Source organism: Atractosteus spatula, chromosome 9, assembly GCF_055471065.1.
Source record: "Atractosteus spatula isolate fAtrSpa1 chromosome 9, fAtrSpa1.hap1, whole genome shotgun sequence".
In the NCBI taxonomy this organism is placed as follows: Eukaryota; Metazoa; Chordata; class Actinopteri; order Semionotiformes; family Lepisosteidae; genus Atractosteus; species Atractosteus spatula.
Window position 1 is genome coordinate 39253734 of NC_142714.1, and position 27794 is coordinate 39281527.

Below are 27794 nucleotides of genomic sequence, written 5' to 3' on the forward strand. Positions count from 1 at the left end.
GGATGTGTTCTGAGCACAATGTTTTATGGAAAAAAGAGAAACCCTTAAGATCTAAGCATCCCGTCCACAATGTGTGTTAAATGACTGGGTTTGGAGAAGAAGGCACTAACATATTTTTCTGTTAATTCCTCACTAAAGTATCCAGGACTTGAAACAAGGCCCTGACTCCCGACTCCTAGCCATAAAGTAACCCCGACTCCTCCACCAGCACACACCCCATTTCGCCCTGCACACCCCCAACAATTGGCCTATACCTGTGTGCTCGTCCTGTAGGTCTCCGTCTGTGGATAAGGCTCTCACTGAATGTTGCTCTACAAATTAAGGACCTCCGCCTGCATGCCATGTGCACCCATCACACACAAAGAGCAGAACAGTAAAGAAGGAATGGGAAAGAGAAAAAGAAAGAAGAGAGTAATGTAGATGAGGAAAAGAAGGGAAGTGGTTAGTACAGAGAAAGAAGAGGAGCCTTCAAACCCCGGGCAGGAAAATCAGTGCCTCTGTAAAAACGCTTCACCTCTCCTGGCTACATTTACATCACCGACGGGATTAATGGGATTAAGAGACTTTCAAAAATAAAAGCACAGTTAGAAAGGGGGGATGAGCTACAAGGAAATTAAAAATGGCCATTTTTGCTAATACACATATTATACACATTTTTCATAAAAAATATATATCCCACTCAACCAATCACCAAATTATCATATTGACATTACTGTGGGTAATTTAACATCCCCAGGTTTTATGACAATTTCATGAGATGTCTAAGTCTGCTGGGGTTGTGGCCTTCCATTACTTTACTTGTGCACTTCTGAGCAATTAAACAGTCTCTTTGCCCTCTCTGTTCAAGACTTCCTAGAATCAGTGTGCTGCGTGTTAGTCAGGCACTGAACAAAGTGACATGAAGAAAATGACGCTTGGAGTTTGTAAAGATTGTTGGGAGCATATTAAATAGGTAAAAACTAAACTCAAGTGTAAGGATTTTGTGAAGAGCAATCTTAGGCAGGCCACATTATTCAGAAAGACCTTGAGACAGGTAGGCTTTCATTGCCAGCTCTAAACTAATAGAGGCACTGGATATTAAACTTTTTCATGATGACCATAGCACAACATTGAAACAGGTTTTATTTAAATGAAATAATCATTTCCCCCTTATTTTGCCTGCTGTTTATTAATATATCACCATACCTTGCATTATCAGTTAACCAAGAAAACATAATACTGATCAGCTACTCACATGATCCGAAAAGTGGAAGAATTCTTAACAGCCATTACTGGCAATGATGCAAAAATATAAAGTACATAGTGTAACTGTGTCAATAATAACCTATTTCATAGCACTGATGCCTGTGTTTGACAGTGTGGTTAGGATGCAGTTTCAAAATTTCATTACAAAAGATTTTGGGGATCCTGGCCTGATGCTAACTCGGGTTCGGTCAAATTGTCATTTTGATTATGATAATAAAGAAACAGCATTGGATTTTGCATCACTCATCTTACATATTTATTTCAGTTTTGAGATTGCTATAATATTCCATCCTGCCTCAAAGTGCCCCATTATACTATGTTGTCTGTTGGGAACCTTCCATGACTGGCTGTTATAGATCAACAGAAAGAGGTCCAAGAGATGGTGCTGATCTCAGCTGGCTCTAAATGGTTCTGAACTGTACCTGTTCTGTTGCTCCTGCTGCAGTAACTGAACAGCTATTTTCCGCAGATCAATAACCTCCTTCAGCTCATCCTCTTCTTCGGCGTGCTGCTGTTCTTTATCAGAACTAAAGTGCATTAAAAGAGAAATGTCAGGAAATACAAACATTAAGAGGTTGGATTCTGAGGCTTAGTCCTCAGGATCACTCTTTGTTTTTAACATCTTAAAATGGCAGAGATGGTTCCTTCTTTTAAGTCATCGTATTTAGACATTTTTTTTTTGCAAAAATGAAATGGCAAATCAGTGCTTTTACGGCAAAACAAATAAATCTTTGCTAACTGTTGAGCACGGGCAGGAATTTATTAATATCAAACACCTGAACCCAGAATAAAGAAAGTTTAACTCTCCCCCCAAAATTTCAAATGTTTCAGTTCAGGCCTAGACGTCTTGTTTAGTCTACAATAGAATAATTGCATGTGACTACAAGGGGAACATCTCCACTCCAGACTCCTCAGAGAAGGTGCCCAAGCCAAGAATCATATCCAGGACCTGTAGCTGCAGAAACCGCCACCACTGCAGACTTAAGCACAGTGTAAAATTGGATGTAATTAAGTTAACACTCCAGTTTATGTGTTCGGTTTTGCTAAACAATGATTAGCTTACTTTAAAAGTAAAGTAGAAATCACAGAGGTCCTGGGATCAGCACTGAAAACCCCTGGATGAGCAATTCATTGCCCTTCTTACCCAGATTCCTCTTTCCAGCTATCCTTCTCCTCCAGCTGATTTGATTTACCCAGTACCCTCTCGAGTTCCTGCAACAGAAAAAAACAACAAAAATACATTTCACTTGTGTTTCAAAAGATAACTGCACCAAATTCACCACAAAACCATTTTGAAACAATTATCTACTGTAAGCAAAGCGTTAGTTTTCCTGATTGTAAGAAAGTTTTTCAATAAGTTATGGGAATCTTAATCGATCATTTCTATAGGTTTCTAAAGAAGTTTCAATTCGCACAATAAGAATTTTCTACTAGCATTTTAAATCCTGAAGCAAGTCACAAAACCCAGGTAACTGGTAAATCAAACAAAGCAGAGGGATGAAGGAAAAAAATGCTACATTTAATTTGTTTCGGCTGTAAGCATGAACTGAAGAAATGCTTACAAATGGTTGGAACAACTAAAAAGTGGACACAAGAGTGAAGAGCAGAACTTTGGCAGCCCATACGTCTAAATAGTTTTGTGATGTGTGGTTCTGTATGAAGAAAATATGATCAAAAACAGATGTACACCGTGATTTTGGTATGAAAGGCATGATCATGGTGTACATCTGTTTTTGAGCAGATGTAGGCCCTGCAAGCCATCCATTTTCTAACAGGTTCATCCAATTCAGGGTCGCAGGGAAGCCGGAGCCTGTCCTGGCATAGAATGGGCACAAGGCAGAATACATCCTGTACGAGATAAGCTGCAGGACACGCACAGATACAAACACACTCATGCCAGGGTGAATTTTCCCAGAAGTAAATTAACCTACCAGTAGGGTTTTGACTGTAGGAGGGAACCGAGGAAATACAGGAAAAACATATAAACTCCATACAGATAGTGCCCCAGGTCGGGAATTGAATCCAAGGCCCCAGAGAGCAAGAGAGCAATGCTAACCACTGCACCACTGTAGCACCTACAAGCCTTTATATCTTCAATTATTGAAACACCCAAATGTCAACTGTCAAAGGATTAAAATTTCTTTTTACTATTTTTATCCTTGCATTGTTTTTTCAGCAATAGTTACTCTGAACAATAATAAAAAAGCTGATTCCATTTTGAAAGCATGGAGTTAAAGGAACATTTTAATGGAACAAAGAAATATGCAATAACATCTTCCACAGCTACTCACAATGGCATCAAACAGCATGAATAAAAATGTTTTGAAATCTTAAAAATTGAATTAGGGTTCAGAAGTGACTGTGCAAAGAAACTGTTAGATAGCATTTGACATTTGTGATGCACTGACAATTTTTTTCTCCAGAACTACTAGGGCATTCATTACTTTGCAGAACTTTAAATGAAAATGGCTCAGTATTATTCCTCCTTGTTTAAAATATTAAAAACTGAAGTAAGGCTAAAATAATATCACATCTATAAAACACAAATAATGGTAAATACCATCACAGCAATACAGTTGATGCAGCCTAGTAATTGCTTTCCATAACAACTAAGGAGTAATTTTCAAATGAAACTGAATTTGCAAACCATAATAACAGGTTCTTCTGCCCTGACAAATTTTACTTGTAAAGGAAAAATAATCCTATGTGTGCTGTACTTGTTGCTGGTGATACAGCAATGCAGGTGCCACACCCAGGACCTACATTGTAGCTGGTTAATAAAGAAAAGAAGCAAGAAGGAGCAAGAAGAAATTAATGGGAAAATATCACCATCTGTTGGCAATCTAACAACACTGAATTCTGAATTCAAATCTGTTCCTTGGAACTTCTTGTGTACTGGTTTCATTCCAACCTTCATTGCTAGGATTATCTGGACCCTTGAATTGAATATTTTGTTGGTTAGACTGACTCTCTTTTCAGCTCTTGAAAAGTGAGATATATATTGGAAATTATTCCTATACCAGCTGTGGAGCTTCAAAATACCTTGCATTTAGATAAATAATTTGACACGGCGCCTAGAATTTAAGCACTCAGGACCATATGAAACTAATAAAGCCAAGCTTCTCATGACAGCTTGAGAGATAACAAAAGTCCCACTTGAGGGCGTAGCTCTAATTCTTACCCTATTAACCCTTGTTTATAACTGAAGCAGGGTAGAGACATATGACTAAAAAAAGCAAGATGAGCACAAAGTGAACTTTGTAGATATTGGTAAAACTACTCAAAAACTAGATAATTTTGAAACCATAAACTGATTGTAAAATAGTTAATACATATGCAATTAACAATTAATAATTTATATTAAGAACAAAAGAAACACTGTAAATAAGGAGAGCAATCTGACCTGCTTATAGCTGGTTTGATTCTTAGGTAGGTAATAGATTCAAGCATCAATTTTAGAGTTGCTCAAAAATATACGTTTTGAGCTTTGTCAACTTAGCCGAGTAGCTTCTTCCAGATGCCCACAACCTTTTGTGTAAAAGGTACCCCCAAATAAATGGCTTCCAATAATTTGGTGAATTAGGTTGAATTGGGTTCCCCATCTAAGACTGTCGTGAACCACTCCCCCTGTTGAAGAATTTAAGGTTTAATTCCTGTAACCCAGAAAGTGTTTCTGGTTGCTTGTTACGACCCCAAGTGTCTAGGGGAAAAGGGGTGTAACATTTAGGATAATTCTTTTGGAAGCAGGTGGGTTTTGGTGAGGGACAAGGAAGCGTGATAAGGGTAAAGAACTAGAGTGGTGCCAAAGAAAAGAAAATAACAAACAAAATGGAGCTGGCTAGGACAGTGAGGGAAAGCTAATCTGACTACAAAAGAAAACCCAAAACACACGGTCTTCGGCGTCTTCAACACCCTAGCTAACCTGCACTGACTACCCAAAACCATACAAGACAAACGGCACTCACCCGTACTAAACTAGTGTACTAATACAAAATCAACTAAGTGTGTAAGTGTACCCAACAACCTAAACTAACCTTATATACAAGAGTTCACACAAAAACACAAGTGAACCAGGAATACAAATAAGGGAAAACAAGAGGAATCAACAGGAGCAGGGTACAAACGAACACAAAAGTTGAACATGTAACACTGGGACAAGGTAATGGCAAATCAAGGATGAACCCACAAACAAACGAAAGTACAAAGAAACTAACAAAAAAAAACAACAAAACAACAAAGCCAAAGCTATACGAAAATACAAACGCACAAAGCAAAACAAACCAACAAACAAAGCCGAAGCAATAACCAGAAGCAAAGCAAAGCGATAACCAAAACCAAACGGGACCGAAGTCAAACAAAAGGCCTCTTCTTCCTGAAAACCTCCATGTTATATACTGAATAAGATGTGTTCTGATTGGCTGAGAGCTAATTGATGATGACATCAACTGAAAGTGTGGTGTAATGGTGGGCCAATGGGAAGGGAGAACAATCAAGGGTCCGCAGTGTGGACATAACAGAAAAACACACACAGAACACACACTGGGACGTAACATTGCTATTCTCTGGACTAATTCAAGAGCAACATTATTACTTTTTACTGTATGTGGTGGTACAATTGAGCAAAATATTCTAAATGAGTTCTAACTAATGCATTGTACAACATAACGTCACTCTAAAGAGCAATTTTGTATATGAAAAGGTTTAAATCCTTAACTTTTGTTTAGATATGCCATTTGTCTTTTCTGTGTTCCCACATTCTCTTGAGGACTGTCTCAGTGTTTCCCATCTTACAGTTTGTTTTTGCTGCCTGCACTTGTCTACATTAAATGTCAGCTGCCAGGTGTTTGACAAGTTCTGAATTTTGTTTAAATACATCTAAATATCCCTTTTTTGCTTTTGCAATGTACTCTAAATACTTGCATCACCCGCAAGCTTAACAATCTTACTTACGACATAGGAATCTAGATAATTCATACTAATTAAAAAAAGCAGTGGCCCTAATACAAATCCCTGTGGAATTGCACTAATTACATCACCTCACTTTAAGCATTCATCTCTTAACTGCACGTCTCCTATCTATTAACCAGTTCTCAGTCAAAAACATGCATTATTTTGAAAGCCTATTACTTTAAATAGATCAATTCACACATGAGTATATACTTTATCAAAAGTTTTCTGAAAATGTAAATATACTGTATCATAAATTCTACTTGAATGCATTACTGTTGTCTCATGAAAAAATCTAATTAAAAATAAGTTGCAATGTTTACTTTTATAAATCCATGTCCACTGGTCTCTTGAATCCTAATGAACACATAACACTCCAGCTTAGTTATAATTATCCATCAATTTTCTATAATGTTCTTCCAATTCAGAGTCATGGGGGAGTTGGAGACTATCCCAGCAAGCAACAGTCGCAAGGCAGGGTGCACCCTGAAAAGTCCATTACAGGACAGATACACCAACACAAACACACTCACACTCACACCAGAATCAATATTCCCAGAACCCAATTAACCTATCATACAGGTTCGCGATAGGGGGAGTAAACACCTGGAGCACCTGGAGGAAACTCAAGCGAACACGCGGAGAACAGAGAGAATTAAACTTAAGAGCCGCAGCACTTTGAGGCAGCAGTACTAACCACTATACCACTATGCCGCTCTTAGTTATAATTATCTTTTCCATAATTTTATTGTAATAACATTAAGGTTTATTTGTCTGTATTTTACGTGGTTTGGTTAATGAGTTAAAAGAAGATCTTTTAGTTAATTTTACAGTCAATGGTTATTACTCTGGTCTTTGTTGAAAGAGTTTTACTGATGGCTTTTAAATGCTATTCCTCATTTTAGTACAACTGATCAAATTCTACATAAATATCTGTATATATCTAGTGCTTAAAGAACTTGGTTGTTAGAAAAAGTTTGTGAACCCTTTAGAATAATCTGGATTTCTGCTAAAATCCTAAAATGTGATCTGATCTTCATCTAAGTCACAATAATAAATAAAGACAGTCTTATTTAACAACACACACAACATTTTACATTGTCATATCTTTATTGAACAAATGGTTTAAACAATCAAGGTCATTGAAGGAAAAACTATGTGAACCTCTAGGATAATGACATCTTGAAAAGAGGGTAATTGGAGTCAGGTATTTCAATCAATGAGTCAGGTGTTCCAATATATTCAGGTGTGGGTTTGACCTGACTTGCCCTATAAAAAAATCACACAATGTTGGGTACCTGCTCTTCACAACAGAATACTATACAGTACATTACTATGAAGCGCAATATGGCCCAATCAAAAGAGATTTCAGAGGAGCTCAGAAGAAGAATTGTTGAAGCTCATAAGACTGGAAAGGGTTACAAAAGGATTTCTAAAGGCTTGGGCCTCCATCAGTCCACAGTTAGGCAAATAGTTTACAAATGGAAGAAATGCAGCACCGTTGCTACTCTCCCTAGGAGCGGGCGTTCTACAAAGATCAGTGCAAGGGCACGCCGTACAATTCTCAAACAGGTAAAAAATAACCCTAGAGTGACAGCTAACGATCTGCAGGCATCTCTTGCACTTGATAATGTCTGTGTTCATGAGTCTACCATGAGAAAAACACTGAACAAGAGTGGTGCTCGTGGAAGGTTACCACAGAGGAAACCACTGCTGTCCAAAAAAAAACATTGCTGTTTGTCTCAAGTTTGCTAAAGACCACCTGGATGTTCCACAGCACTCCTGGAACAATGTTCTGTGGACAGATGAGACAAAAGTTGAACTTTTTGGTAAATGTACACAGCGTTATGTTTGGAGAAAAAACACTGCATACAAACACCAAAACCTCATCCCAGCTGTGAAGCATGGTGGAGGGAGTATAATGGTGTGGGGCTGTTATGCTGCCTCAGGGCATGGACAGCTTGGAATCATTGAGGGACCAATGAATTCCAAATTGTATCAGGAAGTTCTACAGCAGAATGTCAGGGTGTCTGTCTGTGATCTAAACCCCAAAAGAAGTTGGGTCTTGCAACATGACAATGATCCAAAAGACAGGAGTAAATCAAACAGAAGAAATTCTGTATTTTGAATGGCCAAGTCAGAGTCCTGACCTCAATCCCATTGAAATGCTGTGGAGTGATCTGAAGCAGGCCGTTCACGCAAGACATCCCAAAAATATACATGAACTGAAACAGTTTTGTATAGAGGAATGGGCCAAAATACCTCTTAACTGCTGTGCAGGTCTGATCAGCAGCTACAGAAAGCATTTGGTTGAGGTTATTGCCAATAAAGGAGGTTCCACTAGTTACTAAATATAAGGGTTCACATACTTTTTCCATCAATGACCTTGATTGTTTAAACCATTTGTTCAATAAAGATATGGTAATGTAAAATCTTGTGTGTGTTATTTGTAAAATAAGACTTGTTTTTATTTATTATTATGACTTTTTTATTATTTTAGGAGCCATTTATGCAAAAATCCATATAAGTCCTAAGGGTTCACAAACGTTTTCTCACAACTGTGCATCTGATTCTTGTATGCAAATATTGCGTAATGCAGAAACTTGTCTTTCCTTTGCATACTGTATTATAATTTTCTTCCTAAGTGTAAAGAAAAGTTTTTTTTATAATCTCTGAGACAATCTTTTACTGCTCCTTTGCAGTTGTAATACTGAAAAACAAATTCTACTTATTTTAGCCTTCAGAGCAATATTCATTTCTATCTCCTCATACTCCTTTTATGTAATTGTGAAATAATTTAACTTACATTTGGGATGAATCTGTTCCGTACACCAAGCAAAACAATTTTAAATTCCTGCAATTCATTCTCTACTGATTCTACAGTTTATACATCTTCTCTCATTCTACTTATATTAAAGTAATTTAATATACAGTAACTCTAAATTCTTCATAACCTGTTTTCTTGATACTTTAAACCTTTCTTCTGAACTCTCCCTGTGAAGTTTCAAAATGTATTTCAAACCATATCCCAACTATGATAGACGTTCCCCAATGGTTCTTTCACCTGTGTTTTTCTAACTTTAGTTCAATACAGGAATTCCCCTCTGGTAGATGCTCTCACAAACTGAGCAAGAAAGGAATCATTAGCCATGTCTACCATTTCAGTTTCTGCTTCTGACATTCCCCATTCTTCCCAGTCTATATAGGGAAACTTGAGCTTTCTATAAATCTATGTTAAGTAGATGGATAAAACTACAGTGATTTTTCAATGTCACGTTTGCCTTTAACTCACCTAACGTAAGAACCTCACAAACAAGACACCTACTGTATGGCTCTCACAACCACCACACCCACAGCTGAGGGGCCATGGCTCTTGATGGAGAAGCACAAAACAAATCTGTAGCTGAGTGGGAGGTGACCGCTCTTTAATTAAAAAGATTGCCCAAGTAATAATAGCAAGTTACATGTTGCCTCCTCAAAGCCTTCCTCAACTTCAAAAAGGCTCTATCCTAACAAAAAAAAAGAAGGCACAGGATTTCTAGAAGAATTTCTAGACTGAGAAGCATGAAATATTCACACCATGTTGCTCTGTCTCAAGCAGTACCTCAGCATTGCTTATATACCTAAGATAAGCAATGGGGTAGCCTTTTGCCCAGAGAGAAGGGACAAATTACTCGAGTAAGGTGATGAGAGGAAAAACAAAAAATAGTCTAGCCTGCCAAAATGCAACACAGCAACAGCTTCAAAAGTATTGAAATGCTTAGTTATCACACATTCCTTTGAAAAGTGTGTGGCTTTGACGAGGAGACACCTATTGGCAACATATGTGTTGTTTACAAGTTTACACTTCACGACTGCACTAAAAGTAAACAATATTGGATGTTGCAGATGACGATACGTGAAGTTAAACAATCTGTAGGATTGGTACATGCTAAGAACTGCTGTTAATGTTAGTTATTTCGCATATATTTTATCTGCTTTCCATTTTTTATTTTTGCCATCGAAACATTCCTATTTTTGTTTTTATTTTAAAGATCAGCACTGTACCATTTTAAACTTCCCGTGTGTGGAAAAGGAATCTTTATCTCCTACCTTTATGCAGGATACATATTGACCACTGAAGTGAACATCGCTGGCTTCAGAAAGGGGTGTGTCCTCCTCTGCATTGGGGTCAATGTAGTCATAGGGCTCCTGATCTGAGAAACGACAGGAAGGACAGAAAAATGTCTCTAAAAATGAAACTTAACAGGCAGCAGTTTGCCAGACGCATTTGTAAATACAATGTTTCTTCATTTGAAACCACTGAGCTCTCAAGTGCACGTAAATATACTGTCCAACAATTGCTAGGGATACCCAAGTAATCATGCCAAGAAAAATAAAATCTTCTTTGGATAGTAATTTCATTCATCTATCATTTTCTACCTGCTTTATCCAATACAGGGTGGCGGGGGAGCCGGAGCCTGTCCTGGCAAGCAATGGGCGCAAGCAGGACAGGACACTAATCCTTCGTAGGGCACAGATCGTTACAAATCGTTACAGGCACACACTCACACCACAATTTTCCTAGAAGCCAGTTAACCTACCAGAACACCCAAAAGGAACACACACAAACATGGGGTGAACATACAGTACTCCATAGAGCACCCCAGAAATTGAACCCAGGGCCCCAACACTGTGAAGGAGCAATGCTAACCACTGTGTCACCATGTTGTCCCAGGAATTCTATCTTTAATGTAAATGGGACAATCCATATTATTACAAGGATGTGAAGAATATTTCAGCTTTGGTAGCTGAGCTTGCATAGAATAAGATGAATGGTGTCTTTAATACTGTGATCTGCATCTTCAGTTTCTGACAAGATTCAAAATCACTCAATGAGTGCTCCTTTCGGTGCATTACTGCATGGTGTGGTGCTTGACTGCTGCAATATCATGCCATTAAAATCCCCCCAGGCCTTTACTAATCATGGCCTCCTCATAATCCTCCATAAATCTCACGTATAAATTGGCTTCATTGCTCTGTTCTAGGTTGATGCCACATGTTGGTGGTGGAGGGATTACCTGTACATCACTTTGAGTGCACTGTTCAAGTGTAAGTATTATTATTATTATTATTATTATTATTATTATTATTAAGAAATAATAAGATTAAGAATAATATGGGACTGTGGAATGATTTACACACTCTGGCTATGATCAAACCAGCCCATTGAACATCCTCTAATAAGAGCAAACAAATCATAGGCACCAATTGTGCGGTGCATTCTTATAGGAGATCTACAATTTACAAAGCCCATTTACATATTTTAAACACAGGCCACTATGAATTATGGACAGTTCCATTATTTTTAGGGGCTTTCATTTTATTCTGTTATGAAGCTGAATTAAATGAAACTGCAATGAACTAAACATTTGTTTACAGTACTTAAAAAATTGCTGTCCATTCCATGAAATAAAGACTCTATATCCCTTTTGAGATAACATTTAGCACATAAGGTTGTGTGCACTGGAATCCTTAAAAGAGCTTTTTAATTGCTCAAACCAATAAGCCATTAGGAAAAATGGACCTTTTGTCCTATCATTCTTAACAATTCCGTTCTTGATTTTTACACTACCTGATGTTACAGTCTATCCTTTGATCTGAAATATCACTGCAGTTTGTTCAAGTGCAATTTCAACTTGTTGAGACAACTCACATTCAAATTTTAGTTAACATGGTGACATTAGACTTTAGAATCTGATTTCTTTCTGTTGCTTTCTGTGTGGAGAAGCAGGGGTGTAAAAGTAGGACGTGCAGGGCAAATCAAGAGAGATGCAGGCTCAGACAGATACGTGGGGATACAGGCACAAAAACACCCTCAAATACCTTTGCTCAAGTCAAGCTTTGTTCCTGCTGAGTGACTGTCAGTTTTCACCAGCTCTCGGGGTGTTTCTGATACCTGAGAGTGAAGACTGATGGTGTCATCATCTGATGGCTGGAAAAAAGGAAATCAAAGCTCAGTTCAACTCTTTCTCATTTTGTCATCAGAGAATTCAGGGTCACAGTCAGGGCTGACATTTCCAATGATGTAAAAAGCAATAAAGACAAGCAAAAATACCCAGACCTTGTATTCTGCAATTTCCCTCACGGGATCAATAAAGTATCTATCTATCTATCTATCTATAAACAATATCCCACTTAACTGGAATATTTCAAATGTTATCCCATCATAACATCCTTAATGGCTGTACGCATTTGTTATTAAACTAGGCACAGTTTCATAGTGTGTAACATGGAACCCTTTTCTTATAATTCCCCCCTTTTTTTGCAACTAACATAAACTAACATCAAACACCTATACCTGTCTATTGTCAGATGCTTTTGACAAAAAGTGACAAAAATGTTTGACCATTCTTTTTTGTACTCTCTCGAATCCTCATTTGGCAGGTACACCAGGGGAGGGGAAGAGGGGAGACAGTGCCGGGGGAAGGCTCTTCCTATCAGCCTTAAAGACTAGAATTAAGTATTTGAACCTTGTTAAGAGAGTTTGCTATTCTGTTGTTTTTAGGAAACTCTGATTTCCTGTAAGAAGAATCCCTAGGTTAAAAATGGTCTATCCTGGTTAGTGGATATAATTTTAGAATAGTAAGATAGGTTCCCATTCATTCGGTAGCATCCAGATTTATAGAAAGAGAGATTTAACTCTAGGTTATATTGTTTGGTGTAGAAGGCAGGAGTACCTTTCTTTTTGGCCTTACAGGTATTATATAGGATTTGAATACTTCGTAGCAATCTGGTTTTATTTTTGGTTGTTCAGGAAGTAGTAGACTTCTTGTTTGTAAATGTAGTTACTTGTATTTTGTATGTTTAGTGTGTTGTTTAGTGTGTTATCATCATTATTAATAAATACAGTATTTGTTTAGCCCAGTGTGTGTGAAAGCTGTGCCGGAGAATGAAGAACTCCGGTACCTCTGATTATATCTAATTATAATCTTTACACCTTGGAAAAGTTCTCACATTCAAGAAAAATATTTAGCCCTGAAGGTATTGGAGGAACTGAAGAAAGGATGTTTGGAGCCATTTACTGAAGAGACCACACAAAAATTAAAAGCGTGGAATATCCATATAAACCTGTGGTTTTTCTTAAATTTTTATTATCTAATTACTTCAAACCACAGACTCCCACAATTCCCAATGATAATCACAGCGAGCACTCACTGCCATCAGGATTTTAAGCAGCATCCCACCTTTTCAAAATATTTTTAATATATAGCGAATAATACGACACTTTTATTTCCTAAAAACAGTTAAACAATAAATAAATGCACACATCTTCTGTGGAAAGCAGGTGTCACGCCCAACATCCCTCCCTAGAGGGCGCTCCACTGCTCCCATTATTGTCCTTGTGATTTTTAAGCTCCCCAGGTGTACCTTCTTAGCTTTATTATTTAAAGACTAGCTCCTTCAGTCCTCGGTGCTCAGCATTAGGGTAAAGATGCCGCGAGGCCTGCCTAGCACCAGGAAACCCTACATCCGTCTCCTGAGGGCATAGGCCTCATCCCTGACACCTCCCGCTTAATGAGCCTGGGGTCTGGAGGAGCTCGCCCCGTCACCCTTGGACCTCCATGTTTTGTCTGTCCGTGTGTTACCCCCTCCCGGGGATTTTAACTTTGTCGCGTCCCAGGATGGATTCCTCGTTGATGGACTCTTGGACTGTGCCCTGACCTGCCCTTGGACCCGTTTGGATTTGGATGCCGTTCCATCTTCCCCGTTCACTGTCTCACGGATTGTCACTATTATTTTGTGCACTATTAAACCCCTGTGTGTTCCCTTTTACCACACCTCCTGTTTTCTCCAGCTCTTACCGCATCGCATATGGTCTACTACAAGACCCGTCACGGATCTCAGTCCGTGTTCGTGACAGCAGGCACAGGACATTTAAAATGCGTATTCTGATTAAAATCTAAAAACCTATAGATATTATCTGAAACATTTATGTTGACATCTTGAAAACAAATCTAAACTGATCAAATATTTAAAATAAGTCATTCGTGTTATAGAAATGTTATTAATATATGGCATATTTTAATATATTTTGCGGTGCACTGACTGAAGCACAGGAATTCTGATAAAATTTGAAATACAGGTATGTGCTGCAGAATTCCAGTTTGAAAACAATATAGAAAAGAACACAAATACTGTCTACCATGCTTTAGCATATATTGCTTTAATCTATGTTATCTCCAATATATGTAATAGGTTATGTTTGTTCAATTATAATAATACATAATTCATTTAAAGTCTATATTAAATTCATCGGAAAGTACTTTATTTGTACAACAAAACCAAATATGTTTTTATTGCTAAAATAACTAATTAACCACATATTACAAAATGTTTTTAGTAATTTAAATTAGTAGCACCTAGCAGTGTAAAATTTTAAATATAATGAACTATGAATCATATACTCATTATTATTATTTATTAAAAATAACATATATTGTAAGGTTAGAAATATTTTACCAGTTCAGAATGTATGCTAACCAAGTGTTATTTTCCTTCCCTAAACGTACAGCTATCAAGCACTTCAAATACCAGTTTCTTATGTCTGAAAAGGGAAAATTTTGAGAACATTATTTATGGTGTATTATTACACTGTAAAAGCCTTTATATAACCCAATCACATGTGGTCACATTTAGATTTATATATATTTGAAAACCTGGTTACACAGGATACTCTTCTCTTCCGACCTGGAAAGATTGCATTTCCATTCAGAACCACACAAACACTAAGTGTCAGCAGTCAAAACGCACAGCATCACAGTGCATTACTGAGACACAGGAATTCTGCTGGGGTTTTAAACAACTGCTGCAGAATTCCAATTTGAAAACGTACAGTTTCTAAATATTGTCTACCATGCTTTAGCATACAGTACATTGTTTAGTTCAGGTGGGTAGCTGTGTCAGCATGCGTAGTCTGCAAAGGAACAAGTAATGGGTTTATTCCATGCTGAAAAGAGAAAAGAGAAAACACAACATTTCGGCTGTGAAGCCTTCTTCAGGTGTAAGTGTTTTGAATAAACCTATTACTTGTTCCTTTGCAGTATATTGTTTAAGTGTTTATCCTGCTGAAGTGTATTAAATTCTACAGTGGAGTTACTGTACCACCTTCTGTCCTGCTCTCATCAGATCTCTGAAGCTCAGCAAGACTGGGCCTGCTGAGTACTATGGAAAACTAGATTGTAGTCAGTTGTAGTCAGTTGATAGACCAATAGGTGGCAATATTAACTCAACCAGACTTTACAAACTAAGGCCCCTGAAAAATAACCAGAAAGAATGACAATGTGCTATGGGAGTGGCTATCCTTTAGGATGAAACATTAAACTAAGATCCTAACTACTTGGCAATCAAAGGTCTTGTTACACTGTTGGTAAAAGTAGGAGAGTTAATCTCAGTTTCCTACCTTAATTCGACTCTGGGTTTCTATAATGTGGCCTTGCTCAAATTACTCCTTAATGTGACTTCTACCTTCTTGTCAGCTTTACCACATGTAAGTGTATGTCTGCCCATGTACTGTATACTGGAAAACCTGCAGGAAATGACCAGTCAGGTGAATGTGTAAGTGTTTTGAGTTAACTGTGGGAAATGGGCTAAGAAAAGCAAATCAATGAATTTATTGTGTAAGGAACATTAACCATGTTTAAGAGTGACTTATAAAGGGCTATTGAGGTAGTAAAGGTCCTCAACAACTACATAGGTGAGGAGAGATCAGAGTACCAATATTGCTGGGATTCATGTTTTACAACTTTTCTGTGCAACAGGCGATAAAAAGATGAATGCATACTATTCTCTTATGATCAGAAATTCTTACTAAAACAACTCCAGCTTTCTGTCACTGTAAAGAAGCACGACAGCTGTAGACCCCAACAGAAAGCAAAGCAAGACAGGAGAATCCTGGAAGGCGGAGCACTCTACCTCTGTTGTAGATAATCTCTTGTCACCATTGTCACTACCGATGCCAGAGTCAGGTCCATGACTTTTACTGGGATAAAAATCCTCCATACTGAAAAAAAAATCATTACACCTTAATAAGTCTGACAATTCTAGAACTATATGCAGGAGTTTATACTGAAAACTGAATGCTGAACTCCTGACTGCTTGAATTTAAATCACTACAGCCCTCAAACCATCATGTGGAATGAAAAAATGAAATTTTGCCCTCATCCTCTAGGCCATTTGCTACTTGTCATAGTACAACCTTCACAGGGTGTTGAACACAGGGCTTAATGAAAACTCCACCCAAAAATGATGCAAACTCACAAATGCCAAATCCCAGTTAATCCCAGGTAATGACAAAACCAGGTTCACCAGATTATATAAAACTGGAATACAGGGCCTAATTGTGAAAAAGAGAGTGCCGATTGTAATCTGTCTCTCACTAACAGCCCAGAAAGATTACAGGTACCCAACGAGTGTTTGAGCCAAGGAAACCCAGATAGCTCTGCAGCTGCCTGGTGGGTTAGGCTGTGCTGCTTAATGAAAGCCACTCACAGACATCTAATGAGAGAACAAACTTTAATAAGCGATATCTGGATTGTGGGATTCAATATGAGCTACTGTATGCACTTTACTGGTTGAGCAACTGAAGTGTCATTATTTTCAATTTATCATACAGCAAATCAATGATTGTGGAGAAGAGGTTTAATTTTACACTGGGAGTCATTTTAATTCTGTGTGTGTGTTACTTAAACAAGCCTTTCTGCATTTAGATTATAGATAATTTACTACTGGTGTTCAAAATTATCTTAAGGAAAAATATGCAAATTTCTGACAAGAGCATCTCAGGGGACACTGCTTTTTCTTCCCCACTTCATGCTACTTCATACAAAACTGAAAAGTAAAAGTTGAATTATTCCAGTGGTTATTTGGTGAAAATACCTGCTTTTTGCAAACCAGCTTTACAACCTGTATGCTTGCAGATGAAGGTCTAATATTCATCAGGGAAAGGCAACAGAGAAGATTTAAGATTTAAGATTAAAATTTAAGATAGAGGCCCAGTCAGTGTGTAGGTTCTGTGTTTTCCCCAATAACACACTGCACAACTGAGAGCTTACAGTACCTTTAGAGAGAGTTATCCCCAACGGGGCAATTTTATACACAGCAGCAGACAATATAAAGAGAACCCATAAACAAACAATACACATATACATTCACAAAATAATAATTTGTTAAGCAAGCTTATAGCCACTGGTATAAATGAGAACTTAAAGCTGTTTGTTTTTAAGCTGGGAAATCTGCATTTTGAGTGGAGTAACTGGAGTTCATTAAACAAGGGGTGTGAAGAGTATGTTAGGATGGAAAACACTTGCAAAACTTGTAACTGACAGACGTGGGACAGGGCCAAATGATCAGCAGCAATAACTGACATAGTATGCACAATTTTGGGCACCCCCTGGCCAAATTACTGTATATGTTTTGTTGATTTTCTAAGTGAAAAGAAATGAACACAACTCTGCAGCGAACAAACTTAAACTCGACATATTTCTGCAAATTTTAAATCACAGTTACTATTTATTTGCTGAATGTGACAGATCCTATGATGTATCTCTCCTTGTGCCCACTTCTTCCCGGGATAGACTCTGGGCCGCCTTGACCCTGAATTGGATATGTGGTAATGAAAGAGATCTGATGTAATGCCTATCACTGTAATCTAGTAGACAATGAAAAGAGATTTTTTAAAGCACACCTGTCAGTGAGGGGTTGTTGAAGGATCCGTTTTCCTAATGAAGGAAGGTCTAGGGAGTCTGGTTTTTTGTCCATTTGTCTGCAGGCCTTGATGTTCAGGTATTTAAAAATGTGCACTTTACCCTTTAAGCAAATCTGAAAGGAAACCACCAAATACATTAAACATGAGATGTAAACCATATGTAAACAATATGCCCTAATGATGACTCCCATAATGTGAAAGGACACAAAAGAGGCACAAACCCGAGCCCAGTTTTCTCCTCTACCACCCCTTACCAGAAGGCAAGTCCATGCGAGACGTTTTGATGGATTTTTACTGTACAAAGAATTTTCTCTAAATGGCCACAGTCTGAAAATTGTCACATAGAATGTGGTCCTCATTTGCATATTCTCTCAAATGCACTCTTATTGCAATTCTGTGATAATCTCTCTTTTTAGACTGACAGCCAATGCAGCTGTGAAATCTGACTGTCTTTGTGCTAGACTAGTCTTTACAGAGACAGCATTTAAGTGTGCTGGCTGAAGAAACCTGGAAAATAGAATGGCAGTACTAAAATTAGCGCTTCACACAACGCGCAGGGATAGCAGTGAGCCATTCTGTAAAACAAAACTGTAGAAATTCAACTGTCCTCTAGATGGCAGTAGATATGGACTTTTGAAGAAAAACTTTTTGAGAAAGCTTGTTAAGACTGTAAAAAAGTCTAGCGCTTTTTTTCCAATCTAAATTGAACAAATAACTTACATTTAAAAACATAATAACAGAGCTCAACAGAGTTACAGTACATAAGAGTTATAGTTTTAATTTATAACTTGGAAACATTTATCAAAGTAGATAATGGGACTTGGGCTAATACAATGTAGCTGTGTAGTTTGAGAGATTGCTATAAAATGTATCTTTAGCTCATTTCACTGTTTTTTTAAATTAATCCTTTATTAATTGTCACTGCTTCCATATTTCATTTCATTTTTGTGGCAAACAATCCATAAGGAACTTACCAACCCTTAATTGTCAGTCAACAACTACCACTTGGTGTTATGTCAATTTATTAACAGTGCTTTGTAGCCTGACAGTTAATAAACAGTTATGTCACAATCAATACACACTACAGTGCTTCATACTTTTATGATACAGTAGAGAACAGTGTGCTAATATTGCATGGTTGTCATGTCATGTATACATAAAGCATCTGAAAATCTATTTCAAAGGACAATTATTTGGAAAAAATGACGGGAAATAAAAAGCAAACAGACTGACCTGTGCTGGTGGTGACTGCATTGGGTTGTTGTCCAGTATGATAAGTTGAACATGCCTTAATTTCCTATAGCATACTGGAATCTCAGTGATTTTATTGCAGGAAAAGTCTAGCCTGATGAGAGGAAGGTCAGCAAGCTCTGGAACAATTCAGAGAAAAGATTGTCTGAGACAGGTTTCAGAAACACCCCTTGTTAATGAACTTGGCCTCCTGCTGGACAAGGAAGGGAGAGAGTGACATACTGGTGGACCCTGATGTACAGTGTCCAGCCATTTTGTTTTTCTTTTCAACAAAAAGCCAGTAGTGGAAAGAGCAGCTGTGGAATTAGACAGACAACACGCAGCCTTGGTTCGGAGGACTGCGAGCTCATCACACCTGGCTTGGTCATAACTCAGATTCACACCAGTTACCTCTGGAGAACGGGGCTCTGCCCTGAGCAGAGGGTGCCTGGCGCCTGCTGAGCCCCGCATTGCCCAACAGCTCATATCGGCCAGGCTTTCTACCAGCCAACTGCACAGCTCACCTGCCGGGAGCACCTGCAGACAGTTCCTCCGGATGTTGAGCTCTCGCAGGGACTGGAGTTTTCCCATCTGCGGGGGCAGAACCTGAATCTCATTGCAGCTTATATCCTGCGTGGGACACAAAAGGCGCCAAAATGAACACGAAAAGAAAACATGAGATACTCCACAGCGTCAGGACCGCGGGATGGTCTTGCGAGGGTACCTTCCCAGCAGCCGGCGTGCTCCAACCAACTTTCCTCATATTTCTTCCTGGCAAACAGCAGATTCGGTGGTTATTCCTAAGCATAGTGTTCAACAAGCAGAAGCTAAATACTTCAGCTCTCAGGTATCTTGTTTCTGGAACTCCATTCCAGGTGTCAGAATGCTGAATGTTTTCTAAAGAAGTGATTACTAACTACGATATAAGCTCTGTCAGCTTGTTTTTAATTTTGTACCATGCAGCACATTGAAGAGCCTAGACATGAAGACTGCAATAGAAAATACAGTATATGTAATTTTCTATCGTATAATTATAAATTGTGACAAGGCCTTGATTTTGCTGTTATTGGTGGTTGAATAGTGAATTTAAGTTATCAAATCAATACAGGAGTATTGTACTACAGAATGATTTTGGAAGGATAAAGTTTATAAAAGGAAGAATCAGGAAGCTGAAGATATATGAATGTGTAAAAGTTTTCTGGTCTACACCTTTTTTATTTTATGCAATGTGGCAGCATCTAGGACAGTTCTATTGTACCTAGATTTCAATTACTGGAAAAATTAGCTATCTTATACTGTTTATTGTCAGAACTACAAAGCAACACATTTGGTTTGATAAATGGGCTACCACATTTTTTTCAATGAAATCACTGATTATGTATTATCCATGTATAGTATATCCACCTTATAATGCCATACAATGCCACAATCTGAAATTGTCAGTTGTTTAAATTCAGCTCTGAATCAGCAATCCTGCTGCTCTGCCACACCTATCTGTTAAAGCCAGTCATGTGTTACAAGCTCCATAGCACCTGACAGAAGTCTTAGTACTGATGGAAGAAGCAGTGTCATCATTGACCTCACTGCAAGCCTGCAGGAGCCTGGGAAGTCACAAGAGTCGCTGCTGTACGGAGAGTAACTGGCTGACTGACTGGCCACCCATTCACCCAGTGAAACTCTTGGCAACACTGCGCAGACACTCAGACAATTCTGTTCGTGGTCAGCTAGAGATATAACCCAGGCTCAAAGCAGCGATGCCTGAGACTAAGGCTAGACTGAACAAGCACTATTGCTACTGAAATATACTTAAACAAGAAAACACTAAAATCCTGTGGAAATGTCTATAAATGTTAAACATCAATTCACTATTATACCAGGTTTTAAAAATTTAAAACAATTGGTCAAGCCCGTAACAAAAATGTTTGTGGCAAAATATTCATAAGGAGAGATTGCTAATAGATCAAACTTTGACGCATGTCTATCTTAACTGCTGGGAGAAAAAATCAATATGTACATTCATACTACAATTATGAAGTTGTTATGGTAACTGTGATGTTGTACCATTGTAGCACTGCAGAACTGTGTTGATTGATAAAAAGGAACATGCATGGCCCTTTGAGCCAAATACACAAAGCCTGCCTGGATGGATAAACTGCCTGGAAATTTTCCAATTGGAAAGCTAAAACACACTGCATTTAACTTCAGTCACAATACTTTAACATCATCTGCACTGAATATGGAGAAATGAAATTTCCCAGTGGAGATTCCTGTCATGCAAAGAGAATGTCTGTTCCCATGTCACTCTCGCAGAACAACACTGGCTCCCATGGTTTTGACTTTCTATAAAAAGCACAATTATGTGTTATGTGCTACACACGCCATTCTGGGGGGAATGTATTAACCTAAGAAAACAAACAGCAGATCTCCAGGTTAAGATCAACATGAATGAAACATTAATATGAGGTCATGAACAGTCGCTCAACCTACAAGTGCTTATATACATCTGAGTGGGCCCTTTCATGTTCAGTAGAGTGTGTGTGAAAATGAAGTGGGGCTATTTTCTGTATTTCAACTGAACAGCTACAATGAGTAATTTTTTATGGTTTACAGAAAATTATTGAAATCCCACCACACAGTAAGGAATAACAAAGAAGAAATTGTATTATGCCACTCAACAAAGAAATGCCACACGTTTTAGCTATTTGCAGAACTTCCTGCACTTAAAATCGATTAATTCAGAGAACAAAGAATAAAAGTCTATCAAAAAGACTAGTTTATAGAAACTAAGAAATAAGGGGTTGAATAAAGTTAACAGCTGATTGGAAAACAATACCAAAAAGATACGGAGTCAACCACATGACTCACCAACTCCATGAGATCTTTTGCTTTTCCAATTTCCTCCGGTATGGACACCAGCTTGTTATTACTTACTACTAGCACTTTAAGCGGAAGGTCAAAAAGGTATTTTGGCAGTGTTGATAGTTGGTTCCGACTGCAAAAGAAAAAAAAACAGTACTGTAGATAATGTAGGTCTGAGTCCAAAAAAGAGAAGCAGAGCACAGGATATATTTTTAGACAGGGTGGCAGTTCTTCTGCTGAATTGAAAAGTGAATCTCAAAGTTTTGTATCCAATAATTGTTATGTCACCAACAACAATAATATCTAACTAGAAATAGTATGTTATATGTTATCAGGATGACCCATGATATGACAGAATTGCATTGTAAGAGTTTAAGAAGAGCCAAATCACTTACTGTGCATCTTATTTGCAATAAATACTCAAAAAGTGTTTTATTGAAAAATCAAAGACTAGCTAGAAACATTTGCTCGTGAAGGACATCAATGATGCTTCTGTACACAAAGGAATTGGTTTTCAACGGGTTTTAAAATGTGTCTCTAACAAAAATGAAAACATATAATTTGACACTAAATGCCATAAACAGAAGCCCTGAATGAAAAACACAAAAACAGATTAATTTGCTGTTGACAGCAAAATAGCTTTCTTTAAAGAAGCTTAGATTAGATGTACTGTATAAGACATATATTAATGCAACAAACAGGATATATCATTTGTGAGCAATTACTAAGGCTGCCCAAACACATAAATGCTCTAAGTAATGCTTTATAACACACTAAAATACCTTAGCCCTGAAATGCAACACATAGCCTAATGCAAGAGAAAAAAACATGATTCATTATTCTGTAAAAAACTGCCCAATTGCTAACTGCAAGATGTCAAAATTACAGATTTACGAACAAGACTTATATTGGTTATACATGGGCTCTCAGGGCTCGGTCGTTGGTACTGGAACACCTAGCTGAGTGAAATTTTGAAAGCAGGCAAAAACCTGTCTTCAAAGCTATGACACAGAGATGCCCAATGTTGTATCATGGAAGGCCAATTCCTGCAGCTTTTTTCGTACGTCTATTTAATTCATCACTTGTCAAAGAGCTGGAAAGGATTGTATTTTTTTAAAACTGTAAAACTATAATTAAAGCAATTAGTTGAATTATGCAGTTAAGATTTTTTGGTGGAATGAAAATCTGAGGCTTTCAGCTCTCCAGGACATCAGCCTGACCTCCCTCTTCTTACACACCTACACTTTCCCAAATCCAGAGTGAGTATCGTATTCTTCACATACACAGATTGACGGATCAATAGAACACATACTGTACCTAAATATCAATTTCAAGACACCTAGACAATAAGACATAGAACAAGGAATTGCTACCCACAAAAATTCTTTATCAGGTATGGAAATAAAACTCTAAAAAAATTGTATTTTTTTATTGTATTCAGGGCCTTCTTTAATAATTAAAGATAAAGAACATCAATTCCCAAAAGTGTTTCAGGATTATTCTGAATGGAGCAAGAACACTATTTAAAAGTTTTTGCAAAGCACAAAAACTGTGCAAGCTCCTACACGCTGTACCCTGTCACTGCAGCCGTTTTACTCTGTGGCTTTGCTTTTCTTCCATCTGCATTATTCTTTGTCAGTTGCCCAAAATACACCATAAAATATTTACAGAAAAACGGAAGTCACAAGAAAGAAATTCCACATTTAAAAATAGCGATCACTGATAATCTAATTGTATCTGGATGTGATGATGGCAAAAGGGAAAAAAATGAAAAGCTTTGTATGAGATACAGCAGACATAACTTTGGTCTGCAAGCAGGAAAGCAGAAAGGCATGAAGAAGTGTTGAGAGCCTGATGGAATCTGTCAGACACAGTTAAAAAAACAATCTGAAGTACGTGCCACAGACGTGGTCCAGTCACGTTAACAAACTCTCTTTCTCACAAAAAGCAACCACCATCTGCCTTGTGAACATTTTTATGAAACTACAGCTGCAGCATATTTGCTTTGCTGTGTTGCTGTGCCACTTCAAACACGCAAAAGCAAATAACCAATAATTTTAAGGTCCACTGTGTAAAAACCGACAGGCACCCCATCATTGTTCACAACTGAACAAAGAAAACATTTTTTAGCAGATTAAAAAATAGCCAGATATACTGCCATTAGGAAATGACCTGTTCAATGCTCGATTATATTATTTAAATATTATTCAGAACCTCAGTACCTTTAAACCTGTTGAAACAATAACGAGTAATCATTTACTTGGTTCTTTTATTCAACAGATAAAGACAGAGGACAGGAGGTGAGCCATGTATTGAGCACAAGGAGGCTCAGTACCTCAATAACAGTATGTAAAACACTAGCCAAATCAGGACTTGAACATGAAGCTCCTGAGAAAAAGCCCTTCACTTCAACCACTGGAGTACCTAGTCATCCTCACAATGAGCAATTCCTTCTAAACAGATTCCATAATTATAACCACAGTCTCATCTCATTTTCTGAATAAGGAATGTTCTGGGCTACGCAATTTTGTTCATTCTTTCAGGAAACTCACGTCTTATGGGGTGCAAATTATGGGGTGTATTATGGGGTGCAAATGGTCTAATTTCCCTTAAGAACAGTATCAGAGCTTCTAATCTGGGACAGCTCAGAAGAGGACAATTCATAAACATATAGTATCACTTGAAAAATTCACACCTCCTGGGCTACAGCAGAACTCAGTGCTGCTCATCAGAACTGTAACTCTACCTCCTGTCTGCTCCTATTCTCTCAGTATTAATAACAGAAGAGTGAGCAGCAGTCAGCTGGATGAACTCCAGCTTACACTTGTTTTTGACCTACGAAGATACAACTTTAAAGCCACCTCCTTCCTGAAACATGTCAATGAATGAATCTTTCATTTTCTGTTCACTTGTTTACCGTTCACTCTTTACCCATAGAAAGATACAGCACAATCTGACAACCAAGAATGTTTTTTTAAAATGTCAATCAAATGGGCCATTGAAAAGCAAAGCTACGTAACACCACAGAAAATCCATGAATACTGACTTCACTCATTCCATTGCACAAATAATATTAACACGTGTAACTCAGTAAAAAAAAACTAGCAAGTTTAATGCCAACCAAATTGAAAATGGATGATGTTAGATGTTAAAGAGAATTTTCAATTCTTTCAGGAATTTTCTTAGAGTTCTCTCACCAAAGTACAGAACAGGCACAACCTGGCTAGGCAGATGAGATTAAGCTACAAGGTGGTGACGTAGAGTAACAAATTTGATTCCATCAGACAAAAACAATAACCACAGAAGTACCCCAACTTTAAAACCTGAAAACCTGCAGAAAGCTCCACAGAGGAAATGCTGTGTTTTTCTTATATTATTCAGCACAGAGTTAACTTTTAGTTTTTCATTATGTTGAATACAGTGATTTGAATCAATATTGTTCTGATTTCTTAATGGAGCACTAGAATTGTTCTAAAATAGTATGGAAAAAGAAAATGATTGCAAAAATACCACTGACCTTATGTTCAAGTATGTTAGCATCTGGAGGTTTATGATGGCTTCCGGAATGCACTTAATACAGTTGTGGTACAAATTTAAGGATTCCAGTGGGGCAAAGAGGCACACTTCTGGTGGGATTTCCATGAACCTGTTCTTTGAAAGATCTGCAACAGAAAGAGGAGACAAATTGTAAACTTCCACAGTACAGTGTTAGACACAATGCTTGTTCCTTCAAGTACCAACTTACTCTCTCCTGCTTAAAGTTCTGACAAAACGCCTTTGATGAAGAGTAGAAAATTACCTGTCTTCCAAAGAGGTGCTGATGTCACTGATTTGAATTATATCTTCACATCATGCTGCTAAATTGAGCAGTATAATATTTTGGTAAAATTTATATAAACTAATATTTTGCTGTCCATAAGTTTTGAAAAATTAATAAGCTTCAAGTCATTGACTCTCTCTAGCCAAACCGTTCTGTTTAAGATCGCTCTACTAAATAAATATATAGAAAGCAATCACTTAAGTTACTATGACCATGAATCAGCTGCTTGTCTTACTACATTTTCAAAGTAAACATCCTGACACTTGAGAGAGTTTCCACAAGGGTTACACTTGCAGTAGATCACAAGCCTTTGGCTCAGATCTGGGCAATGCTATTAGCCAGCTGACTGGAATCACTGGAAAAAGGGTGGCATACAATGGGGTTGGTTTAAGCCAGACAAACTTTGCTTGGCTGACCAAACAACAGCAGCCCCTGTTGCTTTCTAGGAGTGAGTGAGCTCCAGTCCTATCTGTGAGCACCACATCTGGCCTGCAGATGGGGCTCTGGTTAAGCTTCGGGCTTTGTGAGCTCACAGTGTGGAAAAAAATGGTTTGATGTGCATGTTTCAAATCAAACACGTATGCCGAAAATCACATTAAGACATGAAATGTGACTTGCTTAATATTAAAATGACAAGGCTTGTCCTACTAGTACAGCACTTACTGTACATACCTTAGCTTTACTCCCTTTTTTGCCATGAAAGAGAATGTTTGGCAAAAAAAAAGGCAGCAGAACACCATTATCAGTAAGGTTACTGTTCTGTTTTGCCAGTTTCTGTGCAGTTGGCTTAAATTGCATAAGTTTAAACAAGATGGTGTCTCTTTTAAAGAGATCTAATTTTATTTTTGCTGTACTGTCTCTTACACAATGGAATTGCTGTTCCTGGAAGGGAACCTGTTAGAAACATTTTTCAAGTGGAAGATAAGATTCATTTTCTTTCATTTAAAAATAAAAAAAAATATTTTCATCATTTTCTGCATCGATCCCCCATAGTACGTAACATTGGTACAGCTTGTTATAGCTTAATGTTTCTGCTGGTGTTTTTTTATTATTCATAGGTTTCTTTAGAAGTTCATTTCATTCACTGAAACTAAAAAGACTTTTTAGCACCAGAAAAGTTTCATGCAAAGATTATTTTAAGGTCCTGAACAGACTCCTGAATTAATGTACCACATGTTGGTGCAGCTTGTGTTAATCTGCTTTAAAGTGTAATTTATGGATCAGAAAAGTAGAACATTCAAGTATTGATCTAAGCAACAAGGCTGTATATCTTATGTGTATGTGTAATGTCACTCGCATCCTTAGCTAGAAAACTGCAAATCATGAGGGATTTATCAAGATCACTCTACAGCTAAACCATTTCAACTAATGCAACCAAGCAAGAAAGTGTTTAGATAGATCAATACTTCATTATGCACTCATCTACTATGTTTTAGTGAATTGTAGCAGGATACTAAAAAACAGTTCAGGAAGTAAAAATATCCTCAGTGTTTGTTTAGATAAAAAAAAATTCTCCTTTAAACAGACCACGTCCTTCCACGACTCCTTGCTCATTTGAAGTGAATCTAGCTGCAGGGAAACATCAGGACTGCACAATTTCTCACATCTTGGGAGTACCTCTTTAAATGCCTGTTCAGACTGCACCCACTACTACCTTAATCTATCTTTGCAGAATAGTCTTTTAAGCTTTTAAACTATTGTGCCCAGCACTGATCAGATCACAAGCATCGTATGCTGAAGTTCTTCATTCACTTCAGTGCAATACACTGTATTTCTGATCTGCATTTTTACTTTATGCATAAGCCCACTTTAGTGTACTATATAATTATATACCTGTGAATCTCCAGTATATCATTATACTTCTTGGCCAGTATTCCAGGTTTACATGTAACTCAGATAAAGCAATTTCTGACAACAATACAAATGTCATGAAATTTACCATGAGTA

General features: G+C 37.7%; 1 protein-coding gene across 3 annotated transcripts in view; it reads right to left on the reverse strand.

Moving 5' to 3' along the window:
• lrch2 (leucine-rich repeats and calponin homology (CH) domain containing 2) overlaps positions 1 to 27794 on the reverse strand; it is a 111438-nt gene that overhangs the window by 42980 nt on the left and 40664 nt on the right. For 2 of the 3 annotated variants that reach the window (XM_088925652.1, XM_088925651.1), the window contains exons 2-11: positions 25545 to 25689; positions 22034 to 22160; positions 19693 to 19798; positions 19172 to 19308; positions 17918 to 18051; positions 16147 to 16234; positions 12058 to 12166; positions 10285 to 10388; positions 2390 to 2457; positions 1668 to 1772 (exon numbers count right to left, since the gene is read on the reverse strand). In XM_088925652.1, the coding sequence (XP_088781778.1) occupies positions 1668 to 1772; positions 2390 to 2457; positions 10285 to 10388; positions 12058 to 12166; positions 16147 to 16234; positions 17918 to 18051; positions 19172 to 19308; positions 19693 to 19798; positions 22034 to 22160; positions 25545 to 25689 (1123 nt within the window). Of the gene's footprint in view, positions 1 to 254; positions 333 to 1667; positions 1773 to 2389; positions 2458 to 10284; positions 10389 to 12057; positions 12167 to 16146; positions 16235 to 17917; positions 18052 to 19171; positions 19309 to 19692; positions 19799 to 22033; positions 22161 to 25544; positions 25690 to 27794 lie in introns of all 3 variants that reach the window. The other variant, XM_088925653.1, reaches the window with a different exon arrangement.